The sequence below is a fragment of the Aegilops tauschii genome, chromosome 6 (genome assembly GCF_002575655.3).
Source record: "Aegilops tauschii subsp. strangulata cultivar AL8/78 chromosome 6, Aet v6.0, whole genome shotgun sequence".
Classification (NCBI taxonomy): Eukaryota; Viridiplantae; Streptophyta; class Magnoliopsida; order Poales; family Poaceae; genus Aegilops; species Aegilops tauschii.
Window position 1 is genome coordinate 12,600,121 of NC_053040.3, and position 12,924 is coordinate 12,613,044.

General features: G+C 43.5%; 2 protein-coding genes across 2 annotated transcripts; both read right to left on the reverse strand.

Moving 5' to 3' along the window:
• Positions 1-202: 202 nt before the first annotated feature.
• Positions 203-3,724, reverse strand: LOC109785043 (putative disease resistance protein RGA1). Its single transcript, XM_073500818.1, has 3 exons — positions 2,179-3,724; positions 619-1,996; positions 203-230 (listed from the first exon to the last, which is right to left on the reverse strand). Exons 1-3 carry the CDS (start codon positions 3,722-3,724, stop codon positions 203-205), a joined length of 2,952 nt encoding a protein of 983 aa, XP_073356919.1.
• Positions 3,725-12,429: 8,705 nt separating this feature from the next.
• LOC141025693 (uncharacterized) lies at positions 12,430-12,924 on the reverse strand. The gene has a single exon (XM_073501603.1). It carries the CDS (start codon positions 12,922-12,924, stop codon positions 12,430-12,432), a length of 495 nt encoding a protein of 164 aa, XP_073357704.1.

Sequence of the window (12,924 nt, forward strand, 5' to 3'; positions counted from 1 at the left end):
ATACAAAATCGATAGAGCATGTTTCTTTTTCTTAAAAACTTGCCTATAGACTAAAATTAATCAAAAAAGTCATGAAAGCTTTACTATCCTCAAGATCTTTTAGCGCAAGGAAGATGTGAGCAATCGACAAAGTATATATGAAAAATATTGTTGGTTGGATGAGCTATAGTAATGGAGCAATATTATTATTGAATCAAATGTATCATATTTCATCAAATAAATAGTTGTACCTAAAAATATGCAATAAAAATCTTTTATGAAAAGGTATTATTGGTTTTTAATAAATGTTGTCTTCATAACAATTATATTCTCGACAATGAATATTGATCTGCTACAATATGTTCGTGAGTCATAACACTGTTTAAACATTTCCTGCGGCAATGGCAATAACGACTTAACATAGAACACTATTCAATGCATAGCTCCAGCAAACAAGAAAGACTGTGAGGCCTACCAAAAAGAGTTAATTTGCCTCAAACTTCAAGTTAGGATACACAGAGCTTTGATTTGCGAAGAAAGATGTAAAGATATCAACGTAACGGCCACGTGTATAATATAATGTGTGAAAAAAATGCTAATACATAACGCAACCATATACTCTGGTGACATAATACTTACCAGCCTCCTCGTCGAAGAGGTTGTCTTACTTCTGTCAGCTCTGGGCAATCAAGAATAAACACGGACTCTACATGAGCAACTGCTACTGAACCACCAATGGATCTGAGGGTTGAACAGTGTACTATTTTCAATTCCTCCAGCGCTGGAGTACCCCCCAGCTGGCGAATGTCGATGGACTCTATGCTTTGACATGCTTCCAACCGGAACTTCTTAAGGGAGGATGGTAATGTTAGTACCGTCTGTGTATTTAACATAGGACAATGTTCAATAGTCAGCTTCTGCAAACAAGAAAACCCATGGAACCTATCACCTGGCAGGGACATCAATTCCCTACCATTCATAATCCAAATTTCCTTCACAACAGGTAGATAAGCAGGCGTCAGGAATTCATCAAGGCTCAACAATTTCGTGCAGTCTGTAATATATAGAACATCAAGGGATGAGAATGCTCCAATGTTGTTGCTGCTGCTTGCTTCAGAGACCCCAACTGATACAAGAGAGGCGCATCGGTTCATTTGTAGATACTTAAGGGATGGTAAATTGCTACTCCAGACTTGCAAGGGAATATATGTTAACCATTCGCTCCGTATTTCCAAGTGGGCGAGGAAGCTGAGGTTCTGAAAGGATCTCACAAAGTGATCCGTGAAATACCCAAAGTTCAGTAGGTAAATCGTTCTAAGAGAAGTGGGGAAGGCCACAAAACTTTGCCAATTGATTTTAGGACAATCTGTGATCTTCAAAATTTCAAGCCGGTGAAGATTGTCTGCCTGGTCTGGATCACATATGTACGGGCCAAAAATTGATACACTCTGAATATTCATGCATTCATGAAAGTCCAGGAAACTTAACCCTGGCAGGAGGTTAGGACGAAGCCAACTAGGACAAGATTCACCTCCATAACGCCATATTCTCAATTGTTGGAGATTCCAGTGAGGCAACACTTCAATCTGCTTCTCCATCATTTGTATTGGCTGATCACCAGTCCATTCTATCCAGAGTGTGTTAGAGTGATCCTTGTTATAACTAAAGCGCTTTGATTTTATTTTTTGTAAGCTGATGGCATCACTGAAGCCTTCAGGGAAACTCTGAAACACACAATCCTTAGCTTCTATAGCCTTGAGAAGGTGTAGATGACAAACCGATGAAGGAAGGGTGCTGAAAGTAGGACTTCCGAGTAAACAAAGGTACCGTAGATGCTTCAAGTTGCCCATGCTCTCAGGTAACTGCCTTACTCTGGACAGCCTAAAACTCAGTACACGGACTTTAGGGAGATTCCTGAACCAACAGTCAATCACGGGATAAAAATCGTTTGCACTTTTGTACAATTCATTGCACACCAGGGATCGCAATTTTTTCTTGTTGCATAACCTCTTCAATTCTGAACAGCCAACATTTTCATTAGTGAATACTGACAGATGACGAACATTTGAAGGGATTTTATCAAGATCGCTTGCGTGTTTTATGATGAAGCATTCATACATTGAGACCAGCTGTGCCGTATCATGCATCAAATCATGAATAACATATTTATCACTCTCTTGAGTTCCTCTCCGTGTGTACTTGTTATTTTGTTCAGCTGCTCTCTGAAAGAATGATCCTTTACAAGCTCATCAAAACACAAGGATGCCTCTTGAGGTTCCACATATCCTTGTGCTATCCAAATATCGGTTAAAAACATTTTATCAAATTGGTGATCTTTGGGATACATTGCACAAAGTGAGAAGCACTTCTTCAATAATGGTGGTAGGTACATATAACTCAATCTAAGGGCTGGCAGAATGTCAGCCACATCTTGTTCTAATTGCCACAACTCACTTGTCAATATAGATTCCCAATGTGTTGTGCTTAGGTCCCTTTGCAACAAGCGTCCAAGAGTTTTGGCAGCCAAGGGAGAACCCTTCAACTTAGGAAGTATGTCTTTTCCAATGCACTCCAACTCTAGGTCGTTGCAACTCCTATTGGATCCAAATGCACATAATTTGAAGAACTCCCAAAAAACAGCATCTTGCAAGCCCTCCAACTCAAAGCTCTTCATGCCAGTGCTGACTAGATTAGCAACCTTAAAAAATCTTGTGGTGACCAAAATCATACTTCCTTGAAGAGCCTTTCTCAAAGGCATGCAAAATTTCTCCCACTCCTCCCCACCATCTCTAATGGTATCACCCCACATGTCATCAAGGACAAGTAAGAACCTTTTCGATTCCACACAACTAGCCAGTTTACTCATTAGATAATTCAGATTATCAGATGTTGTATCTTGTTCCATATGCTCCAGAATCTCTTTAGTTAACCTCTTTATATTAAAATCATCAGAAACACACAACCAAATAATGCAGTCAAAGTGCTCCTTCACTTTTGCATCATTGCAGATTTGTTGTGCTATAGTTGTTTTTCCGACACCCCCCATACCAAATATGGGAAGCACGCGCAACACAGTTGAGCTTGCTTCACGGTTAGTCCTCCCTCTCTTGCTTGTATGTACTCCTAGCATTTGGACCAAGTGCTTTAGTTCTTCTTCACGCCCAAATATTTGTGGCACCATGGAAAAAGCACTTGTGTCTGGCCTAAATGATTTGTCAAACTTCAATGGTTCTTTATGCAATCTTAAATCCTTCGACTGGTGATAGATGTGATCTAGATTACCTTGGATTTCCTTCACTTTGTTAAAGTGGTCACAATGATGGACACTTTCGAAGAACTCTCGAAAGGCAGCATGCATGTGGTTTTCACCTGAACTCTTGCTCTCCTCAAGCTTCAACTTGAGTGCATAATATTTGAACTCATCAAAAAAGTCCTCTGCATCATAAACTGCATCCTTGATGTGTGGGAGAAGTTTGGCTGCTGGTTCCTTATGGCTCTGCCACTCAACACGTTCAATAAGGTCAAGCATCTTGGGCATAGTTGTCTCGAGCTTCCAAATGTCATTCTCCAAATGACGAAACTGCTCTCTTTCCACCTGAATTTGGTGTTGCACAGTTGTGCTGATTTCGCCCAGCAGCTGATGTCGGGCTGCTAGGATGCTTGGCGTGACCCAGCCAAAAAATTCTCGACATGCAGTGATGTCTGCAAATACACCAGCAACTTCCTTGAATGTTTCCCAGGCCATGGCCATAAAACAACCCTAAGCACTTCTGTGATGAATAGAAACGAAACCGTGAAGGGTTTGAAGAGTCCAACATACAGAAGTAGCAATCATCTCATTTGTGGAGAGATGCAACATGAAAGGATTTTACCTTCACTCTGTTGTTGAATGTGGACTTGTACAGTTGTACTAGCTATTCTTTATTTGAATGAAATGGATACCCAATGATTTCACTCCTCCGAGACAAAGTCAACGACACAGCCGTGCTACTTGTCTGACATGCCTCCTGCAATGACCTGTTGGTTGAAGGCAGATTTGTGGGGTCTGAAACTAGAAAGAGCGCATGTAGCACCCTAGTGAAAAGAATTTGACGTTAACCATAAGACTTTAAAAATACAAAGTTCAATTTTAAATTTAATTGAATGGCCGCAGATAAACAAAAGTAGCAGAAAGTTGTAAAATGGTCGAATGTCCAGTGCAATTTTGCTTTCTCTCTACACTGAAATTTGTAACCGAACACCATGGTGTTGGCTGCAGCGCATGCAGGCTGCAAAGAACCAAGAAGGCAACGAGGCTGACGGCCAGCGGGGAGATGTGCTGGTGTTGCTAGTCATGGTCGCTGTTTCAGTAATCAATCACGTCGTTTGTTTAGGTTGAAAAAGAAGAAGAAAAGGTAAAGGAACTAAGGAAGGATGGCAGAACCGCCTGGAACCAAACAGGAAGGTTGTGTGCGTTCACTCTGTTTCCTCTGCTCGAAACCGACGACCGGACTAAGCAACGGTAATTGTGCAGTACCAGTGCAGACTCAGAGATGGAGATGGACGACGTACCTTTTAGCCGTCCGTCGGGCTCACAGAGCTCTTCTGTTCCTGTCCCAGTGGAGCGAGGCAGCTGAAGCTGATGGGCGGACGTAGCTCCATTTGAAGGAGAAGGGGCGATCGCTGGATGCATGGGCGTACATTCCTATGTCAGAGGTCGGAGTTAACTATGTTACGATACGACGTGTGGCGAAGCAGCTGATGGGCAGACAGACGTTGCTCCATCGTTGGATGCGTGGGCGTACAAGCCTATGGCGGAGGACGGAGTTACCTATGTCACTACGGCGGCCTACTCACCTGGGACCTTCCTACCTCTCGCGAACAAACCAAGAGACATCGGAGCTGCCTTGTCTAGGACAAACAAAAGAATAAAAAAACTGGCCAGGATATATGAGGCGAGCCCGAGAAAAACCAGGTCAAATCTGGTGCACGCGTGGGACGCGACACAGTTTACAACCAACACGGCTCACCCTCGATGAGCAACCCTCGACCAACACTTGTGTTCAACACGCGTGGGACGCGACACAGTTGAAAAGTCCAGTATTTATTTTAGTCCAAACACAAGCGTTGAAGAAAGGGTACAAATTTGTAACATCTTGAATATCATGACGGAAGCATTGAACGATAAGTGTCTTGGCCTACCAACTCATGTGGGATTGGATAAAACGGACACCTTCCAGTACTTGATTGATCGTATATGGCAAAGAGCAAACGGTTGGAAAGAGAGACAACTCTCAGCAGGTGGAAAAAGAGGTGCTCCTTAAAGCAGTTGCTCAGTCTATACCATCGTATGCAATGTCGGTCTTCAAAATTCCCAAACAAACGTGCAAGGGAATACCTGACGTGATGTCGCATTACTGGTGGGGAGATGGGGATGTTCAGAGGAGAATGCATTGGTTCGCATGGTGAAAAATGTGTGTTCCTAAACGACAAGGAGGTATGGGTTTCAGAGACATCCATTGTTTTAATCTTGCTCTTTTGGCAAAGCAGGCCTGGAGACTAATTGAAAACCCGGACTCCCTGTGTGCACGTATTTTGAGAGCAAAGTACTTTCCTGATGGTGATATGTTAAATTGCAAGTTGAAAAAGAATTCCTCCTACACTTGGCAGAGCATTATGCAAGGGGTGAATACCCTGAAACATGGATACATTTGGAGAGTAGGGGATGGTGAAAAAATAAATATTTGGAGGGGTAACCAGTTACTATCAAAGGTGAGTGATTTAATTGATCCAGCTACAGGTCAGTGGGATGTGCCACTTGTGGAGCAAACCTTCTGGCCGATTGATGTGGAACGGGTCCTTTCTTTACCACTACCCACACATGATATGAGTGATTTTGTAGCATGGAGTTTGAATAAACATGGAATTTTTACAGTGAAATCAGCCTACCATGCTCTATGGTACTACCAGCATGACCGTAAATTGCAGAGGACAGATGGTTTGGGCGCCACTAGTGCTAACCCAACATGGCAAAAGGTTTGGAAACTGAATTGTCCGGCAAAAATTAAAAATTTTCTTTGGAGAACCTTACATGGAACGCTGCCATGCAATGTGGTTCTTGCTAATAGACACATCCCAGTCCGGCCGACGTGTCCTGCATGTAAGCAAGGAGCAGAAGATGTGTTTCATGTACTCTTTCGATGCCATAAGGCCAGAGAGGTTTGGCGGCAGTTGGGGCTAGAGGATGTTATACGCCATGCATGTGGGGTAGACCGAGCAGGGGAGGAGATTCTATCATACTTAATTAATTTACCAGCACAAGAAGCGGCCGTGCTGGGAGTGAAAAACTTCCATGACTTGATGTCCGCTTGCTGCTGGTACCTTTGGTGGGAGAGGAGAAAGCTTGTGCACAATGAGCCGGTGCAAGATGTGAAGAGAGTTGCGCAAGCGGTATGTGCTTTAGCAGCTAACTATGCTATTGCATGTGATCCAAAGGCCTCGTTAAAGAGGGGAGGTTGGTGCAAACCCCCTAGTGGATATGTCAAGTTAAATGTTGATGCGGCCTTTGATTGGGATTTGCTTCAGGGGGCGATGGGAGCAGTCATCCGAGATGATAGAGGACATATGGTTGTAGCTGGAAACAAGCTCATTGATTCCTGTTATGATATACTAACTGCTGAGGCAATGGCTCTGAAGTTTGGGTTGAATATGGCGCTCACAGCTGGGTGCAATAGACTGATTGTCAACTGGATAATCTGGAACTCATGAAAATAATGAATAAGGATAGCCAATATGCTGGAGATGCCGCGGCCATTGTTGATGATTGTTATCATCTGGCTTGTGAATTTAGCTCTATTGTCTTCGAATTTTGTCCCAGAGAGTCGAATGTGGTTGCACATGAACTAGCTAGGATTGCTAGAAGTTCGCTTTGTAATGAGTGGTTAGATAATGCTCCTTCTGAGCTTCTTCCCCTACTACTTAAAGATGTAAGCCTGATCACGAATGAATAAAGAGGAAGTAAAGTTGTCAAAAAAAAAACACTTGTGTTCAACTTAGGTTCAGAATCTTCAGGTCAAGCGTCGTGAAAGCGCCAGGATTCAAGAGGAAGCGGAGGTCTCCTCGCCGACCAAGCGGTCTTAGAATAGAAAATGGACTGAATCCCCTTTTAGACATTCATATCGATTACACAGATGGAATTTTATGGTAAAAGATCTCGGAGAACATGGCGGAGAACCACATCATGTGACAACACAACTGCGCCCCCTCTTTCGCATTGCCCAAACCCAACGCTCCCTCCGGCTAATCGAGTTCTTCCGCCACAAGCAAGCTCGCAACTCAGCCAGAAAACCAGGCGAAGGAGACAACTGTGCGAGATGAACGCATGCAGCTAGCAAGTGATCACATGATTCAGTTGATGTTGTCCTGTGATTGCTATGGTAGTGCATAGGGACCCATGATATTCTTAGTGTGTCCAGGATTATCCGCGGTAAAATTATTAAAGTTTCAGCCATGATGTGCGAGAGAATTTTGTTTCTTATTCAATTTAGGAGAGATGTTTTACTCACGTAGCTAGAAATCTGAAGTTCTTGTTAGTTTGTCGGTTAGCGGCACAGATCAAAATTGGGTACATTTTGCGGAATGAAAATAGAAAATAGAATTGGGTTCAGTACAAATCTTTATTTTCTTTCTGCTTGATGCAGGTGATCACATGATTCAGTTGATCGATAGGTTTTCTTCAGCAACCAGGTATATACTTTTCAAATTGTTTCCTTCGTATGTTTAAGCCAAGCGTAATGAGCATCACCATGAATCATATGAAACTTTATCAATTGCAGTCATATGTTGATGATTGGACATGCTACAGAGTTTTAAATTTGTGACACCCTTATTTTCGGCCCTTTCTTTTTTCTTTGGATTTCTTTGAATGTTGCTTTGGATTTCTTTTTCTGTGGCTATGTGGTCTGGAATCCTGAGAAGATCATCTCTATTTTTCTCTCCCAAGTGGCTTGTCACCCTCAAACCCATCTCAAGATCATGTCATTTTCATCTTAGCCCAATCCCAATACTTATTTCTTGGAAATATTCCTTTTTCTAATAAAAGAATAATCCTTTATGCCCTAGGTTGTAAAGCAACCTATATTCCCATCTTTCACAAAATTCCCACAAAATTTTCAAAATTACTTTGGACCATATGGACCTTGGATATGTAAAAATATTCAAGATTCCTTACTCATGTCGAGCACACCATCCCATCTTTGTTTCTGGTCATTCTTTTCAGTTTGTGAAGCAACTATATTTTATATTGCTACATAATTTCTGAAATTTTACCAGGATATTTTACTACCTATATAATCCTCCTCCACAAAATTTGGGATCATTTCATATAGCCAACCCTCCTCCACAATCTTTGTTTCTGGTCATTCTTTCAGTTTGTGAAGCAACTATATTTCTGAAGTTTTACCAGGATATTTTACAACCCATATAATCTAGAATTTTCCAAAGTTTCTGTCCAAAGAGGACCACTGTGAAGGATGTACCATTTATATTTATCTAAATGGTTTGAAATTTTTACAGTGCCTTCATATGACGAAATGATCATCTTCCACCAAACTTCTGATCCATCCAATCATCTATGTGAGCACAACATCAACAATCATATTTCGGTCCAGTGTGGTACTTTGCAAAGCAAGTGCCACCTAGGCTTGTCCATTTGAGCTGATCTTTTGCCAAGTGGGTCTCCTTAGTGGATGATCATCCTCAGCCAAAACTCAGGCCCATTGAACCGGCGTTTTTCACACACCACTGATCAAACACTTCACTGCTGATTAGTGTATGAGCCTAGGCCAGCCACCTCTTGAGCCACTGTGGTTGTCTCCTTGAACTTAGCATCTCTTGGGGGAGTGACAACCTGCCAGACACACTCGGCGCGCCTAGAACGCGCGCCAATGCCATTACCACACGGTGACCACGCAGCCCGCATGCCCAAACGCGCGCTCTGGAGTTGGCCCCCTCGTCCACTGCTCATTCATCGCGCTCTCGCCACCGGAGCATGTCCAGGAGCTTCGCCTTGGCCACGCACTCACTCCTCAGCCCTCGCCCCCTCCTCTTTCTTCTTCCTCACGCCACGGCAGCCACGTCCCTGAGATGGCCGGCATCCCCCTCCATGGCTTGTTGGCCAAGCTGTCCCCGAGCCCCTCCGTGTGTCCCCAAGCCTCTCCACGTCGCTATATTGAGCTTCAGCTTTGTTGTTTTCCCTTATATATCAATAATATGTACCGTAGTTTGTCATTGCAACCTACTTGCATGACTTGCAAATGGCTTGTATTATACTTTTGTTTTTTTTTTCGAAAGGGGGATCTCCCCGGCCTCTGCATCAGAGTGATGCATACGGCCATCTTATTAACGAAATAAAAGGTTCCAACAAGGTTCCAAAGTCTCCAACTGAAAAGTAATCAAAAGGCAGCTCACACAGAGCTAAAGAGGCTGGACACACAGACTAGCCAAGATAAGACGCCACAACCGGCTGGCTAAAGATAGATAGGTAAACTAATTGCCTATCCTATTACATGACCGCTATCCAAACCGGTTGAAGATATCCCGAGCTACCATCTCCCAGCGGATAGATCCAGTAACCAAATGCTCCCTGGCGTCCATCGGAGTGAGTAGCGACCATGAACGGATCACGGCCGTGGCTCGGAAAATAACCTGCAAAAAGTGAATACGTGATGTTCTGTTAAAAACCAAATCATTGCTGCCAGTCCAGATAGTCCACAACAAAGCGCAAACTCCAACACGAATATGTCTCGATAATTCAGGCTCAATCCCAGTGAGCCATGTCCCGAATAACGTAGTGACAGAATTCGGTGGAGTAATATTAAAAGCAATGTGAACCGTCCGCCAAAGTACTCTGGCAAACGGGCAATCAAAAAAGAGATGTTTGATCGTCTCGTCCCGATCACAGAAGCTACACCTCGTAGGTCCTGTCCAATTACGCTTAATCAAGTTATCCTTGGTTAAAATAACCTGTTTATGGACAAACCACATAAACACTTTTATTTTCAAAGGAACTTTGACAGCCCAAACATGCTTGGAGGTAGGAATGGAGCTCGAATTAATTACATCAATATACATTGATTTAACCGTGAATACTCCAGACCTAGTCAGTTTCCAGCGTAATTCATCGGGTTGTTGAGAAAGATGGACATCCATTAGTCTCCGAACTAGACGGAGCCAATCTTCCCAACGATTGCCCACTAACGACCGTCTGAACTGAATATTAAGGGGGATGGATTGAAACACCATAGCAACGAACACCTCACGTCGTTGAACAATGCGATATAAAGACGGATATTGAATGGCCAAGGGTGTCTCGCCGAGCCAAGTATCCTCCCAGAAGCGTGTACTAGCGCCGTTGCCAATAACAACCTTTGTCCTATTAAACAGAGATTGTTTGACTTTCATCAGGCCTTTCCGGAAAGGCGAGTCAGTTGGCCTGACTGTGACCTGGGACAAGGACTTTGTCTGTAGGTACTTGCTGCGAAGGATTTGGGCCAACATGGCATCAGTCTCAAAAGAAAGCTTCCACAGCCACTTGCTAAGAAGGCATCTGTTCTTAACTTCAAGATTCTCAATACCAAGACCCCCTTGGTCTTTCGGTCTACAGATGATATCCCATTTTGCAAGTCTGTATTTTCTTTTTAGATCATCACCCTGCCAAAAGAAACGCGATCGATAAAAGTCCAGTCTTTTCCTAACACCAACTGGGACTTGAAAGAACAATAAGAGAAACATAGGCATACTCGTGAGCACCGAATTAATCAGAATTAATCGGCCTCCATATGACATGAGCTTGCCCTTCCAGCAACTCAGTTTCTTCTCAAACCGATCTTCGATGCACTTCCATTCTCTATTGGTCAGCTTTCTATGGTGGATTGGAATACCTAGGTAAGAGAAAGGTAAATCCCCCAAGTCGCACCCAAACAATTGCCTATAAGCCTCCTGTTCGTCTTTGGCTCTACCAAAGCAGAACAGCTCGCTCTTATGAAAGTTAATCTTTAACCCGGTCAATTGTTCAAAAAGGCATAACAGCAGCTTCATATTTCTCGCCTTGGCCAGGTCATGCTCCATAAAGATGATTGTATCATCAGCGTACTGAAGGATGGATACACCTCCATCAACCAGATGAGGTACCAAGCCACCCACTTGACCATTCTCCTTAGCCCTTCCTATCAAGATGGCTAACATATCAACCACAATGTTAAACAAGATAGGGGACATCGGATCTCCTTGTCTTAGGCCTTTATGTGTCTGAAAGTAATGACCAATATCATCATTCACTTTAATTCCCACACTCCCTTTTTGCGTAAATGATTCAACCTGGCGTCGCCAGGCTTCATCAAAACCTTTCATACGCAATGCCTGTTGGAGAAATGGCCATTTAACCTTATCGTACGCTTTCTCGAAATCCACCTTAAAAATGACGCCATCTAACTTCTTGGAATGGATTTCATGGAGCGTTTCATGAAGGACGACCACCCCTTCAAGGATGTTTCTGTCCGGCATGAAAGCAGTTTGGGAGTGCTGCACCACAGAATGCGCAATCTGTGTGAGCCTATTAGTCCCGACCTTGGTGAATATTTTAAAACTAACATTGAGAAGGCAGATCGGCCTGAACTGCTCAATTCTCATAACATCCGTCTTCTTAGGAAGCAGTGTGATAGTTCCAAAATTCAAGTGAAATAATTGAAGCTGTCCAGAGAACAGATCATGAAATATAGGTAGCAAATCCCCCTTAATAATATGCCAGCACTTCTTGTAGAACTCCACCGGAAATCCATCCGGTCCGGGAGCCTTATTATTTTTCAACTGTGCTATAGCATCAAACACCTCCTTCTCCGAAAACGGGGCAACCAGAATATCATTTTCAGCAGCCGAAAGTTGAGGCACATCCTCAGTTCTGGACTCACCGAGAGATACACAATTATCCTCCGGAGGTCCAAATAACTGCCTATAATACTCGGTTATATACGTTTTTAGGTTATCCTGTCCTAAAATAGTGCCCTCATCTTGTTCAAGTTGGAATATCCTCTTCTTTCTGTGCTTACCATTAGCAATCAGATGAAAGAATTGAGTATTCGCGTCCCTTTGGACCACTTTGTGAACCTTAGCCCGCAAAGCCCACTTCAATTCTTCTTCGCGGAGAAGTTCTTTCAACCTCTTCTCTGCTTCAGTTTTAACCTGGAGCTCAGCAGGCATCAAAATCGTGGATTCGGCCTTAACGTCCAGATTCTGTATAAGAGAGAGGAGCCTTTCCTTCTCAATCTTATATACCCCACTAAGATGCTTAGCCCAACCCTGTAAGAAGCTTCTCAAACTCCTAATCTTATTTTGCCAACGCTCGACCGCGGTCCTACCGCCTACACCTTTCGCCCATTCCCTAGCGATCAGGTCTAGGAACCCTTCGCGTTCGAACTAGGCCATCTCGAAAGAAAAGGTGTTTTTGTTTCCCACGTGGTTCGGCTCCCCTGAGTCAACGAACAGTGGTGTGTGATCGGAGAAACCCCGAGAAAGAGCTTGAACCGTCACAAGCGGGAACTTCTGTTCCCACTCAACACTCGCAAGAACGCGATCAAGCTTTTCGTATGTCGGGTTGGGCAGTGAGTTAGCCCAGGTAAACTTTCTACCAGAAAGCTCTATCTCCCTCAGATCCAAGCTTTCAATAATAGTATTGAACATGAACGACCACCTGCCGTCAAAGTTAACATTATTCTTCTCCTCTCTCCTCCTAATGATGTTGAAATCTCCCCCAACTAAGATTGGAAGCTGTTCGGACCCACAAATCCGAACAAGATCCGCCAAAAATTTCGGTTTAAGCTCGGGCTGTGCAGCACCATAAACCGCCACCAACGCCCAGTTGAAAGCATCAACCTTAGACCTGACTCGAAACTTAACCGCAAAGTCACCCAT

What these genes read in the sequence shown, in the direction of transcription:
- LOC141025693 (XM_073501603.1), bottom strand. Translation starts at nt 12,924, where the DNA reads ATGGGTGACTTTGCGGTTAAGTTTCGAGTCAGGTCTAAGGTTGATGCT.
- LOC109785043 (XM_073500818.1), bottom strand. Translation starts at nt 3,724, where the DNA reads ATGGCCTGGGAAACATTCAAGGAAGTTGCTGGTGTATTTGCAGACATC. An exon ending in GCAGCTGAACAAAATAACAA is followed by an intron (nt 1,997 to 2,178) that starts GTACACACGGAG and finishes TTGGCTGTTCAG; the next exon opens with AATTGAAGAGGTTATGCAAC. An exon ending in CCTCTTCGACGAGGAGGCTG is followed by an intron (nt 231 to 618) that starts GTAAGTATTATG and finishes GCATATTTTTAG; the next exon opens with GTACAACTATTTATTTGATG.